Source organism: Sander vitreus, chromosome 3 (assembly GCF_031162955.1).
Source record: "Sander vitreus isolate 19-12246 chromosome 3, sanVit1, whole genome shotgun sequence".
NCBI classification, from domain to species: Eukaryota; Metazoa; Chordata; class Actinopteri; order Perciformes; family Percidae; genus Sander; species Sander vitreus.
This window is the reverse complement of record NC_135857.1, coordinates 32,718,024-32,732,702: the sequence shown is the minus strand read 5'-3', so window position 1 is coordinate 32,732,702 and position 14,679 is coordinate 32,718,024. Positions and strand designations below refer to the sequence as shown.

Genomic DNA, 14,679 nt, shown 5'->3' with positions numbered 1-14,679 from the left:
GCAGCACCGTTACTTATCATCAAGCTGCCACTTCCTTCTAACACATCCTGCTGCTGCAGGCTGCAGGCATGATGGAGAAAGACAGCAGCAATGAAATCCTGAATGGATTTATTTTCCTAAACTCCCGGACGGCTCGTAGACAAGTCGAAACCATATGCACATTGTGTAAAGCGAATTAAAATATCACCGAAGCACGTCAAGCTTGAGCTACCTTAGTTATGTTTTTTTTTTTGTTAGTTAGTTAGTTATGTTTTATTTCTGTGTCATGCCAAACATTTTGGCCCATCCCACATGGGATTACAAGACACCACAAATTTACTTATTTAACAAACATCTTCCTGTCGCATATACAAATCATTCGGAGAAATACATGAATACATATATATACGCATACATATATGTATATACACGTACACACACACACACACACCACACACAAACAACAAATTCTCATCTACAATTCATCTCGATAAAGAGCTTTTTTCCTCTTCTCCCAAGCTTTATCTAGATAATTGGCTAATTTATGTTTCATATGTGAACAGCCATCTCAGTCTTTGAGCATCATCTATATTTACCAAGTCAATCTCTGCTTTTATCCTACGAAACAAAAAAACACGCTGTTCACAATAAAAAGGACAATAGAAAACAAAATGGAACTCATTTTATATATCATTCAAACAACACATGGGACAGATCCGTTTTTCCTCTTCTACGTTAACATATCGTCCTGTTTCAATAGTCAAAGGCAAAACACCAGATCTCAACTGAGCACACAGAGATCTTTGCCTTTTTGACAAATTATATACAACATAATTCTCAGTGCCATATTCTGGTTTTATCATTACAAAAGTACGCAATTTTGGCTTAGCCCATATATCATCGGCCCACTGCTTTTTGTCTTTAGCAAACACAGATTCTTTAAACAAACCAATATTCAGCTTTTCATTATTAAGAAACAACTCACCAAAACCATAATTACAAAACAATTTGCATATATCTACCACCTACGGAGCTAAGCATAGTAGTACAGTTAACGTGATGCTAGCCGCTAGCATGCTACCCACTCAGGCAAAGCATTATTTTGGAGAGTGCTACGAGTGCTACTTGCCGACCTGTGGATGAAACCAAATCCCAAAAAATAACTACAGCTCTTGCGAAACGGGTGGCAACTAACTGCAGACCTGTCAGCATCGTAGAGGACTCAGGTCTTAAAGACGTACTACGGTTGGCATGTTCTGGCCCGTCTCGTTGCCGTCGATGGGGACAGTAGTTTTCACGCATACACAGCCTGTATGACACGGAGAAAGCAGCCACAGTGGAACAGCTGCAAGGTGCTGCAAACGCTGTCTCATTAACCGGTGATCACTGGATGTCAGTGAGTAGTCAACATTATTTAGAAGTTACTAAACACTATAGTGACTCTAGTAAGGATAGGGATTTTTAGTTTTTTAGTTAGGTACTTGGGGGAATTGTGCAATAATGACAGATTCACACATTTTTCTTTTGTTTACAGTAAATAAATAATTACAAATCTTAAAATCAAGTTCATAAAGTAACTTTCTTTGCATTCATTTGATTCCCAATCAAGATCCACTGGTAAGAATGGCTTTCCATTGTTAATATGGACTTAACAACTGTTCTGAAATGCAAAATAATAGAATTTTAATCATGTGATAAAATATGCGATTAATCGTGATTAACTATAGACATTCAACGATTAATCGCGATTTAAAAACATTTATTTTAAATCTATCATTTAAGACCTTTTTTGAGCCCTGAATAGTATATAAAAGTAAAAGTTGACAGACAGACTATAAACAAGCACAGCAGCAGAGGAAGAAAACCAAACTGGGAACATACCAGAAGAGGCAACAAACTAATAAATGGTGTGTTGTTAATTGTAATTCTTTTGACTTTACCTTCATATCTGAGGTTTCCCATGTGTAATATAGCAGCCAGCAGTTTAGATATCTCCCAGTACTCTTTGTCTGTGAACATAAGTACCTGCAGAACAGAGCAAAGGATCCTGATTGAAAAAGAACATGTATCACCTTCGTCTTTAAAATACAAGAGCAAGTAAGTTTAATCAGTTAAAGAATTTAAGTAGCTACTAAGATACAATTACACACACCTGGAGCTAATGTCTCTTTGCTGTACTATAATCAGCGTTTTGTTTAATCAGTACCTTCATTGCGGAGCGGATGTTGGAGTACTCTTTCATGTCGTCTCGGCCATCACACACTGTGCAGTTACCCTGCAGAGAAGCAGAGAGAGGGACTCAGTTTGGGGTAATCAAGTATTACTCATATTCATAATATTTATTACAGTCCTTCCAGAAAAACGAGGAGTTTTTTTGTGATTGTTGCGGTTATAAATCCTTGATTATGCGTCACGTTTTCTTAATAAATGTGATGGAATATGAGGGATATTTATGCAATTTTATGTGATGAAATTGCGGGAACTTGCAAAAACTGCGGTTTCATCGTGGCTTCATCGCGGGGTTTGCAGCTTTTCGATGATGTTCACGTCGCGTAATTATGGCACTTCATAACGTTCCCATGGCAACAGGGGAAAACGGCTGCTCTTGTGTGAAGTTAACGCAACATTTGTCAACTTCCTGCTAAGATATTTGGGACTTTTTTGCAACGAAAAATGCGGGGATTATGAAATCATGCAAGCCCCGCATATTTTGCGCAGAAATCGGCAATTTATGCGGCGAAAGAGCGGCGTATTTGAAAAATGAAAAATGATATATATATATCTATATATATATATATATATATATATATATATATATATATATATATATATATATATAGATATATATATATATATATATATATATAGATATTTATATATATATATATATATATATATATATATATATATATATATACGATGCTAATAACCACTGACAACGCCCATTCAATGAAGTGATAACATTCAAAATGGGTGTTTTGTCTTTAAACTCGTATTTTAGTTTTCTTTTTTTTTAGCTTTTAGATTTCTCAACTTCTTATCACATCTTCTCTGTTTAGTGTTTGGGGGTTGGATTTCCTGTGAAGCTTATTTTTGTGCACTGACTGAGCGGCAGGATGTGCTGACTGAAGTGAACAGGTTGATAACGACATGACAGACAGACACAGCTTACATGAGGATGAAGGTGCCACTTTACTCACCATGGTCAGGTAGGTGTAGTCGGTGGCCTTGCTTAGCCCCAGTTTCTTCTTCTCATCTGCAGTCATGCCCTTCAGCATGCAATAGAAGACGTGGTAGTTCCTCTCATCGTGGGCCTGCAGAGAGAGAGAGAGAGAGAGAGAGAGAGAGAGAGAGACAGGGAAATATAAATGCAATCACACAATGTGCAGTGAAATGTGTTCTCTGCATTTAACCCGTCCTAACTAATTAGGAGCAGTGGGCAGCCATAGTCTGGCACCAGGGGACAAACTCCAGTTGTCATTCCAGTACCTAAGTCAAGGGCAATGGCAGGAGTTACCTAGCATGCATGTCTTTATGGTGGGTGGAAAACTGACCAACCGGAGGAAAATCCACGCAAACACAGGGAGAACATGCAAACTCCACACAGAAAGGCCCTGCCCGGACCGGGGTGTAAACCTAGGATCGAACCGGGGATCAGGGCCTAATTGCTGTGAGGCATCAGTACTAGCTTCTGAGACACCATGCCCTGCATGCAAATACAATGCTCAGACTATGTAAGTAAGGAAAGAAATCCTGTGGTGTAACTCTGGACACTTGGTTATTTGAACCACTGTAAAACTCCAGAAGCGTTTAAAGTTTGAGCAGGTGGACAAGTGTTAACATTTTGTGCCATACCTGTCGACAAACTCTGGATTTCTCCAGCAGGTATTGCTCTATCTTGGCTCCCTCTATGGCTCCTCTCTTGTTGAAATGGATGTCGATGTATTTTCCAAAACGAGACGAGTTGTCGTTGCGGATTGTTTTAGCGTTGCCAAAGGCTGAAAACAACAATAGAAACCAGTGATAATGATGTCATATGAATGTGTGTGTGTGAAAACATTTCAGACAAAAAGACCAGTTAGTTGGGGATAGCTTGTCCAATTTGGTGACAAAAGCCATGTCCCCACTGGGTCAGTGGTTATGCTTAGGGTTGCCAGGAAATTAATATAAGTCTATGTACATGTAATGTCCCCATACGTTAACTAAGTAAACATATGTGTGTGTGAGAGTTCCTACCCTCTAGTATAGGGTTGGCCTCCAGGACCTGCTGTTCTATCCAGGAGTGTTGACCACTGATGGCTGCCAGGAACTGAAGGATCAGTTTGGTGCTTTCTGTCTTCCCTGCTCCAGACTCACCACTATCACACACACACACACACACACACACACACACACACACACACACACACACACACACACACACACACACACACACACAGAAATACATTCATTCAATTGTGAAATTCAAAGTTTGACCTGATGATGGTGCTAGATGAAAAGTTAACAGATCACAGAAGCTTGCAAAGACGGTTAATGTCTACACCAAATCAGCAATTAATCTAATAAGTGTCAAGATATTTCACTCTGGACCAAAGAGGTGGGCTGACTGACTTACTGACTAAAATTAAAGATCTGGGTCACATATTGGAGATTTAGATTGAACTTTTATCCACAGTCTGAGCTCCTTCCTACCTGATGATACAGCACTGGTCGCGGTTGTTCCTCTGCATGTTGAAGTAACAGTTGTCAGCAATGGCAAAGATGTGGGGTGGCATTTCACCAATTTTCTTGTTGGTGTAGAGGCGGATCTGGTCAGCCGTGTAGATGGGCAGCACCTGGTACGGATTGACGGCCACCAGGATGGAGCCGGTGTAGGTCTACACACAGAGGCAAAGGATGAACTGATTTAGGGCTGTTTAAGGCTGTGGATGTGACGCTGAATGATTTGGACTGAAGCTGCTATTTGCTTACAATTTTGAGCCAGTTTGAGCCATTTCATGCAAATGATCAAGACATGCTGGCAGCAGGGGTGGTAGAAGTATTTAGACCCTTTAAGCTTGGGACAAACTTGAAGACTAGCTGAAAAAAAACGTATAACTTTATATAAACCATAAACTGTATTTTGCAGTGTAGAGTAATATTTCAACCTGTTTGTCGAAACAACATGATTTGCATTGAAACATGCTGAAATATTTCTACAACACTAGCACTATTTATGAGAAAATAAAACTCAGTTCCTGATGAGAGGGAGATTGTTTTCACTGTAGAATGTATGTATGTAATTTAAAAAGATTCAGCAAAATATACAAAGCAAAACAACATGTATGTCTTAATTAGTGGGGTAGAAGTATAAAGTATCATAAAATGGAAAAACTAAAGTACAAGTAATGTATTATTATTTTGACCTGAATTTAAAAGCCTACTAGAATAATTCATACAATTCTAGATGTACTGTAGATGAAACTTGATTCCTGGACCGAAGGCAATCTATCTGCCAACTCTGAGTAGTATGTGCATTTGTTTTTAAATCATGTTATTCTTGGAATGAAAATCCAGTCTAATATAAAATCAAATGCGTGTTAAACAATCCAGATTCTTTCAGCAGCGTCAGGGGGCCAGTGGAGGGTAGATGAGGTGACGGAGGTCTTGTAATTCAGATGGTGAAGGATGACAATGAGAATGTCTCAGTGTTCGCTACGAGAGAACAGACGGCCATGTCGGAAACAAATCAACATGCACGCAGGCTGCAGCACTGAGCTTGGTTACCACTAAGCCTGAGAGAATCTGACACTGCAAGCCCATTTAGTTTGAAGTCAAAACATACTGTGTTTTCTACAGGTTATGGCTACACGGTGAGTACATGATACCCCGCCGACTTTATTTACAAAATGTTGGCCACATTCTGCTTTATGATGAATCAGGCACAAATTAAAGGAGCTAATGGTATAACATAATGATTGATAAAAACATTTTGCAATGAAACCCATGATTTCTTTATTAATTTAAAGTTTATGAGACAGAATAATGCTAACATGAAACATTCAAACCGTGCAACATACATGCAGCTTACAGAAACAGTTAAATAGGAAAGTTTTTGAGGACATGCAGGTGTTGCATCAAATACATTATGTGCATTATTTTCAGCTGAGGTCTGATCTCTCTCCAGCTAGGCTTTATGTGCTAAGAGCTGACTTACCCTGCCACCACAGTTTGTCTAAAGAGGAAACAGGAAAAGGAAGTAAGGAAGAAGGATAGAAAGTAGGACAAGAGAGAGAATAAAGAAGCAAGACATTGAGATGAGAGCAGAAAAACAGCCAACAGCAGACGGCTCTGGTTGGATTTGTGAGATAATGTTGAGAAGTGTTGGTAAAGACCATTCAAGACCTGGATAAAGGTGAAACAAGCGTTAAATCACAATAGCTGTCACCACATACGCGAATGCATCCACATGTTCATGCATTCACATACACACACACACACACACACACACACACACACACAACCTCACAAATTTATTTATTCATTATAGGCCACTCTTACTGCCACACGCCCTTTTTTCAAGTTAACATGAACAGTTGATCAGCTGTCCTTTGGCTCATGACCAATCTTTCCACAAATCTTTTTACCATCTTTATTGGCATAATATTAATGAAAAGATTGTTCTTGTCTTGTACTGCCTTCAAATCATGACAGAAATAGCAGGACAGAGTGCAAAAAGCCAACAAAGTAGGTATAAAGCTATATAAAACTCTAATGTGTGAAATTCTTCTCCACATTTGTGACACTTCTAGTGATATGAGCTGTATGACTCCCATTTTTATCTGCTATAAACTGGTTGATATAAATGATTCATATGCCTATGATGCACCCAACAAGTTGAGGTCACCTAATTTTAAGGGATTTTGCCTACCAATCAGTGGTAGTCTGCCAGAATATGGATCATAATGAAATAACAAGAATGCTTAAAACACTGGTGACCAGATGCCTTACTGAGGGTTGATGGTGTACTCACATAAATGAGTTTTTCTCTGTATCTGATGAGCAGGTTGCGGAGGATTCCTGCTTCATTGAGGTCTCCCAGGCGGATCATGTCCTCCACACCGTGGATGGAGGTGGGATGCATTGGCTTGATGTTGCTGGCATTCTGGGGGGAGATCCAGTGCTCCTGGTGGAGGATGGGGATGTGTGTAAATTTCACACTCTTTGGACTTGGACTTTTTGACACTTTGGACAATCAAATAAAAGGGTGTATGCACCACAATTTAAAACGTATGCACAACAATTTGTATGATATCCTACAAAATTACAGCAACAAGCAAAAAGTTTAGCGTTTCTTACAGATAAATTTAGCAGTAAAAATGTTACTGTGAGGTGCCGGTCATTTCGAAAGCCGCTGCAATTGAGTTTAGCCGACAAAAGGTGACCGTCATGTGGCAACGACAGTTTTTGCAAGGTTATTAAGTTTATGCACCAAAACGACTAGTTATGGTTGAAAAAAGATCTTGGTTTGGATTAAAACAACGGTCCTCCTAAGTAGTACTCCACATTTCCTGGGTGAAAATCTTGTGTTTTCCCCTTAACTTCCCCTGGGACACAAACTCTGCTCCCCCACTTGGAAGCCCTGTGTTTTATGACCCAACTATGCACCCTGACCTCCTCCCTATGCAGCCCTGAGCGCTCTTATACAGCAGCAGTCAATGTAGTACATACAGCAATAAATACATGAAATGCATACAAATTACAGTGCATTACTTTTAGTGTACAAACGTTTTTTGGGTACAGCCTGTCTACCAAAATGTTTTGGTGTAGTCAGAGGGGAAAATATTTCAAAGGGGGTACATTATTGAAAAAATGTTTGAGAACCACTGGTCTAGCATGCTCCCCACAACATAAACAAACCTTTTTCTTAACCGAGCATAACGAAAGAGTGTTTCACCACTTACATTTCCTTCATCGTCCAGCACCTGGATCTGTCCCGAGTCACAGAGTTTGACCACCGCACCGATTGGCACCTCAAACTCCCGACCAGTCTTTAAGTCCAACCACACATAGTCGCCCTGGAAAGAAATCAAAAATCAAAACCATGACCAGGAATGGGATTACAATTTAGTCAAATCACAGTCAGAGAAAGAATTAAAATGTTAAATCAGATTCAGAATAACCGATGACAAATTAGAAGAAGAGAAATTAGAGAAATTAGAAGCATGAAGAAACAATGCCTTTATTACAGCATGTGACATGATTAAACCCATGATTAACATCAATGTTTCTCTGTTTAAATAACTGAATCATAACCATTTTCACACTGCACCTAGACCAGGCTTAATGCAATCTGGAGACATGTGAACCTTTTTAACCAAAGTCAGACTGTGGGTTAAAGGCCTCCTACGGTATCATCTTACTCTACAGCTACTGTATGGGCTGACCTTTTCTTCTATTACTACGTTAATTGGAGCTTGCACATTAGGACTCAGCAGTAAATTAATTATAGTATTCAAATAAATGGTGCAGTCTGAAAAGGGCTAACTGAACCCTGGATGATCTCCTGGTCCAGACAGGCAGTCCTGTTTGGACTGGAAGCTTTTGAAAAGGACAAAACACAAAATGTGTACCAGGAATTTGTCGATGTGGACAGGGAGGACATCTAACCAGCAGACAGTCATTATGTAGGAGAGGAAAGAAGGGTTAGTAGATGTACAGAGGGGTGAATGCATGGAGCAGATATCTACACATCAGAAGCACTCAAATACTTTCCTCTCAACCTTTTGAGTATCAAACTTTCACCCCCTATAGACTTGAAAGGTATCTCTGAAAAACGACAGCAATAAATAACTTATGGGCTCTGAAAAAGGACTGAAAAACATCCATCATCGGTAGCTGTTATAATCCTCTAAAAATGCCCACCAATCACTGCCTCGCGGTCAGATTGGAAAGAACCAATAAAATGCCTCTTTGTCCCACTGCACGTGTTCTACACCTGCCGTGTACAAGCCTGAGCTCAATGTGCGTTATAGCAACAGGTTCTCACACCCATCTCGTAAAATATGGACGTTTATATATTACTTAAAGCGACCTTTAGCGCTTTAAGTAAACGCGCTTGGTCGGGACTATTGCCGACCGTTTTGACGCAGTTATGATAAGGAAAAGGTCGTGGGTGGGCTTATGGTTCCGTGACACGCGGAAACTACGGGACGGTTGGGTTTAGGAAAGGGTCATGGGTGGGCGTACGGTTCCATGACACGCGGGAAGAACGGGTCGGAAAGAAAAAAACGACTATAGCAAGTGTGGCAAGCGTGGCAAGCTGGACGCGAACCCCGGTCTCCTGGGTGAAAGTCCTGTGTTTGACCCATCCACCACCCCAACCAAACGTCCTTATTTTCCGAGTTCGGAGTGAGAACGGGTTGGTTATAGCCACCAGAGTTACTGCAAGTCTACTGGAGAATGGAGGAGAAAAAGTTGCTACTACCGCGGTTAATTGCAATTGACCTCCCTGCTAAAAAGGCAAAGAAAAGAAAGAGTGAAGCTCTGCTCTGAGGCAGCAATGCAGTGGTTCTCGTGCACGTCTGTGTGTGGTCACACAATCATGCTAGCTTTCAACATTACCAACCCTGTCTTTAAGCCACTGTTTGTAGCTACTAAATTGTTGCCTTTGTGCCACGGATTTTAACATGCAACAAGACAGACAGACAGACGGACACACACACACACACACACACACACACACGTTTAAAACCTAAATAAAGTTTTCAGATATATAATTATGATTCATAACTCTGAACAGAGTCAAAACAGAAAACCACATTCTTGTGATTCATGCATCATTATTTTAACACAGTTACGCAATATTAGATGAGACAGCATATATAACACACACACACACACACACACACACACACACACACACACACACACACACACACACACACACAAATTATTAATATTTGATGCATGAAACAAGGAACACAGGCACATATCTTACACAATCCTAATCCCAGAATACAGACATACAATTATGACTTATGAAATTTAAAACACACACACACACACACACACACACACACACAGAGTTGCGTACCGGCAGCAGTGTGCTCTGTTTCACCACTGTGTTGACGTTGCGTAGCAGCGCCCATTTGGCCAGATCCTTCTCATAAAGTTCCACATATTCCCGACGCTTGTACATCTTCACGTACACAGTTTAAACTCACACACACTCTGACAATGATATCTGATGTGATGCAGTGAAATGTCTTCCTTACACACGGGCAGACAATTTCCAAATACCAACGTAAAACATCAAACTAAGACACGGGTAAGGCCCACAGGACAACACACGTAGCTGTCATGAAAACACTGAAATGTTCAAAATCATTTGGATTTAAGGTTCAATTCAGTTCAATTCCAGCAGATCACGGCCACCTCTGTTTCTTTCAGGGATGCCAAAAAATGTATGTCAAGAAAAACAGGTCCAATGAGAAACATCTTATAGTCTAACAGGGTCAAACATCCTGGTCTATGACCTCCAGTCCCGTCTCTCTGTACATGTCATATCTAATAAAATCCAGCCTTCTGCTAATTTTCAGGTCACTTTGAAGTATCTACTGGAGTAACATTTTGGGACAATCCGCCTGCTCTCTCTCCCTCTCTCTCTATCACACTCACACTTTGTTAACCCAGCCCCCCACAACCTCCCCTGTTCCCCATGGCAACAAGATGTCACTTCCTCCTCAGGTGTGTCCTATATGGTGTTGGATTTCTGAGTAGATACACAACAGGCAGTACATGTAAATTCTGAATGTTGCAGGATAAAACATGTGTTCCCTATATTAATAAGTCATAAGAAAACCGTAATTAAGTAAGGAACAATAATGTTTTAGCTTATCTTTCATATTTATGGTATTTGGTATATGTGGTGTCATTTTCTTTAGTCTGTGGCCCAACAGGTAGATTAAGCATCCAAGTTAACATTAGTGAAAGTGTTGAAATATGAAAGCATCAAACATGCATTTAAATGAATGAGATGAGGGTATGTCCAGTTGTTCCTCGTCCCTGTTTGCTCAGTGCTGTTAAATTGTATGTAGGGGACGTGGGTGTTTTCTACCCGGAAGTTATTTTAAAGAATCATTGGGATTGAGTATAGCTCACTGAGGCTAAGTTCCTAAAAACATTTGTTAATAGCAATAATGTTAACTTAATTTAAGTCAACTCAAGCCTGTTGGTAGAAAACAGGAAATAGAAAACCGTCAATCCATGTCCAACTTTTAAGCTCTGTTGACCTAAATATTAATATATAAAAGTAATATTAAAGAAATGCTGTAATTTTCTTGTTAGGGCACTCTGCTGACTGAAGACCAATGGTGGTCCACACAGCAATGAAAGTGATGGGGGTTAAGGAACATGCCTCCTTTCAAACGCTCTTTGAGAAGAACATAGTTAATAAATAGGCAAGGGTAATTATTGCAAATCCCTCCCATGGTACAAACACTCTTGCATCCCTCTATCAGTGATTCTCCTAAACTCAGGTCATAAGAAGGGTGTGAAATAAGGGGCTGTGTTTCACATATATGAATAACTTTATGTCTGTGTATGTATTCTTATATGGCAGCCTTTATGTTAAAGCCACATTTCCCCAGGGTTTGTCCCTTTGTAATCTTGATTCTGAAAGTAATGAAAGAAGACAAAAGAAAACTTTCTTACAAAACCAAACAGAGTAACATATACAATGTCTGATGATGAGCTGCTTTCTCATTGTGTGGACAGAGTACCATCCAGTGTCTCTCAGTCATTCGGTAGGTCTAACACTTTGGTCCGGATTTAAACATAATAACAACTATTAGATAGATTATCATGCATTTTGTACAGAGTGACATTCCCAGAGGATGATGGTGACTTTTCCTCACAGGCCACGAGCAGGTTGACGTTTGTGTTTTGTTTTTTGTTTTTTTATGTTGGATTGATTGCTGTGAAATTTGGTATTTGCTCAGCATCAACATGCCAACATTGTTGTTGTGAGTTGGTTAGCATGCTGCTGTTAGCATTTAGCTTTAGTTTTGTTAGTTTTAGTTGTTTCCTAATCTGTACTCTGTGTGTAGCATGAGTGTTATGTCAGTTTAATTAAGTAAATACTCCGTCTGGCAAACTGAGCCACCTGAACATTACACCACCAAGCACCTGTCACACACACACACACACACACACACACACACACACACACACACACACACACACACACACACACACAGAACAGCAGAGCCAACGTCAAACTATCAGAAACCAAGTGTTGAATTATTTAACACAGGAGGATCTGTTTGGTGTCTGTTTTTTGAGTGTCCTCTTTTATGTTTTCTTCTCTGCCTCTGTCTTTCTTTTCCTTCACTTGTTTTTTCCTCCCATCATCCCCACATCTCTTACAGCACATAACTGATCAGCATATGGAGACTGAAGTCAAAGTGCTTTTCCAATGATGATGAAGTCAATTACAGAACTACAAACAAAACTGAAATGTATCTAAAAGTTAGTGACACAGTCAGTCAAAGATCTTATGTGAGGTAAGAAGCCATAGTTCAGTTTGGGATATTTCATGATCTATACTGTATAATACAGTATTGTTTCCACTTTCCAGCAACCAATGTGTCGTGCAACTGGCCAAAATATCTTGAGATATTTGACAGCAAAAGAAGCATGAATGGCATCGTAAAGCTAAAGCAATACAGCATGGGTGATTTTAGACCCTTTTTAGGGGAGCTCAAGCCTAAAAATTGTAATATTAACACTAATTTTTCAGTTTTGGTGCTTCAAGTGAGAGTTTGCGAACTTGTCTGTTAGTGACAGAGAACAAACAATTACAGGTTCAAAGGTTCAAAGGGCTTGAAACAGGTTTAATATCCTGTGTCGCTGTAGCCAATGCTATGCACCTATAACCCCGTCAAGGAAAGGGTTAACAGAAGGTAGTGCTGGCCAATCGGAGGTGGTTGTGCCAGACTCCCGCCTTTGGCTGAATCTAATCTGTCAGAGGGAGAGCAGGAGTGCGGTTGTGAAGTTTAAAGTCCGTAGTCCCCAGAGAAGAAGTTGGCTATTTCATGGCGCAGATTAGAACCCAAATTGAAGCTTAAGCAACTAAATGAATGCCTAATGTTAGAACATTGTGTCAAATTGGTCGTTATTACTGTGACTTATAACATGTCAGGTTATGTTCCATCATAGTGTTAATAGTGTCAAAAAATGTTAGCTGATGTTGTTGTTCAGTAGCTAGCACAATGATTATCGGCTGATGATGACTGTATCCGTGTCACATTCTTATTAGGGGCTGAGCCCCCCTAAAGGTCTGATCCTAGAATCGCCCCTTCAATACAGTTATGACATTGTTAGTTTTGATCTGCCACATGACTTTTGCCCTTTTTATTCCCTCTGTAATCACAAACACTAACAAATTGATAGGTGAATTCATATAAACAACTTTAGAAGTTATTAACAAAGAACTGCTACTGTTAAAATACAAACTTGTCGTCTGTTTTGATGCTGACTGTCTGACCGGAATTTGCCTCAAACAAACTGAGCTGCGAGTGTCTTTCATGAAAGCATTCTTCATCACAACCATCAGTCTCACATCGACAGAGAGTTGTTTTAACCCACAGGCCTTTTGAGCATTTTTAAACAAGTCATTTAAAGATCAATAAAGCCCCCAGGTCAACTAACCAGACACCGCAACAAATGTAGACAGCCGTTCATGATTTTCAGCTGCCCAGGCTTAAAGGGTACAGTTCACCCCAGATTAAAATACACACGTGTCTTATTACCTGTAGTGCTATTCATCAATCTAGATTGTTTTAATGGGAGTTGCCCAGTGTTGGAGCTATCGGCCCTAAAGATGTTTGCCTTTTTTTCTGATTCTGATTCTGATTAAAAACAGCATACACATTCAAACTACGAATGAATAGAAATAACAATACAATGAAATTATTAACACAACACGACAATCAACAAAAACAAACAAAAACGTGTGCAACAGTGCAACCACACGCGCACACACACACACACACACACACACACACACACACACACACACACACACACATTCCTGCCCGTGATAGTGTGAGATGTAAACAGTTACGGCTTCGTTCTTAGTCAGCTACTACTATCATCATCTCACACAGACCGTGCTTTGGACAAACATGACTGAGAAAAGCCACAGTGTTGGTGTGGTGTTAGCAGGGCAGCAGTGATGTAATGTCCACACTGCCTGCGGTGGATGAGTGTGTGTTCTCATCATCTCTTTCTTCAGGTAAATAATTCAGGACAGACATGAGCCGGGTATTGACTTACGCCTGCTAATGTCACTCCTGTGTGGAAAGATAACAAACCACACAGAGGACAGATAGAAAAAGTGGTTTAGGTTAAGACGCCGTCCATGAACACAACGTTCCTGGTTCGGATCTGGCTGGAAACATTTGTTGGATGCATTTGCCATCTCTCTCTCGAAATTCTTGTTATATATCCATTATTACGTATAGAGTCCAAAAAATTCAAAAAACCAAGGAAAAGAGTCTTCAAAGATAAGAGTTAACATCTCCACAAAACCAGTTGTTCACTTTAAAAACAGGGTGAACAAAACCATTTCATCTGCCATCACAAGCAACACTAAATCAATCCATTCTAAAGTATTCTGATGATACATATTTCTGTTAAATAACTCTGGTAACCCTG

General features: G+C 39.9%; 1 protein-coding gene across 1 annotated transcript in view; it reads right to left on the bottom strand.

Annotated features, from left to right (window-relative positions):
* myo7aa (myosin VIIAa) overlaps window positions 1-10,159 on the bottom strand; it is a 59,003-nt gene extending 48,844 nt beyond the window's left edge. Inside the window, exons 1-9 of the mRNA XM_078247059.1 lie at window positions 10,055-10,159; window positions 7,923-8,036; window positions 6,992-7,144; window positions 4,672-4,856; window positions 4,216-4,337; window positions 3,835-3,977; window positions 3,180-3,293; window positions 2,186-2,254; window positions 1,920-2,004 (exon numbers count right to left, since the gene is read on the bottom strand). Coding sequence (XP_078103185.1) covers window positions 1,920-2,004; window positions 2,186-2,254; window positions 3,180-3,293; window positions 3,835-3,977; window positions 4,216-4,337; window positions 4,672-4,856; window positions 6,992-7,144; window positions 7,923-8,036; window positions 10,055-10,159 — 1,090 coding nt within the window. The remainder of the gene's footprint in view (window positions 1-1,919; window positions 2,005-2,185; window positions 2,255-3,179; window positions 3,294-3,834; window positions 3,978-4,215; window positions 4,338-4,671; window positions 4,857-6,991; window positions 7,145-7,922; window positions 8,037-10,054) is intronic.
* Between the last annotated feature and the right edge of the window lie 4,520 nt (window positions 10,160-14,679).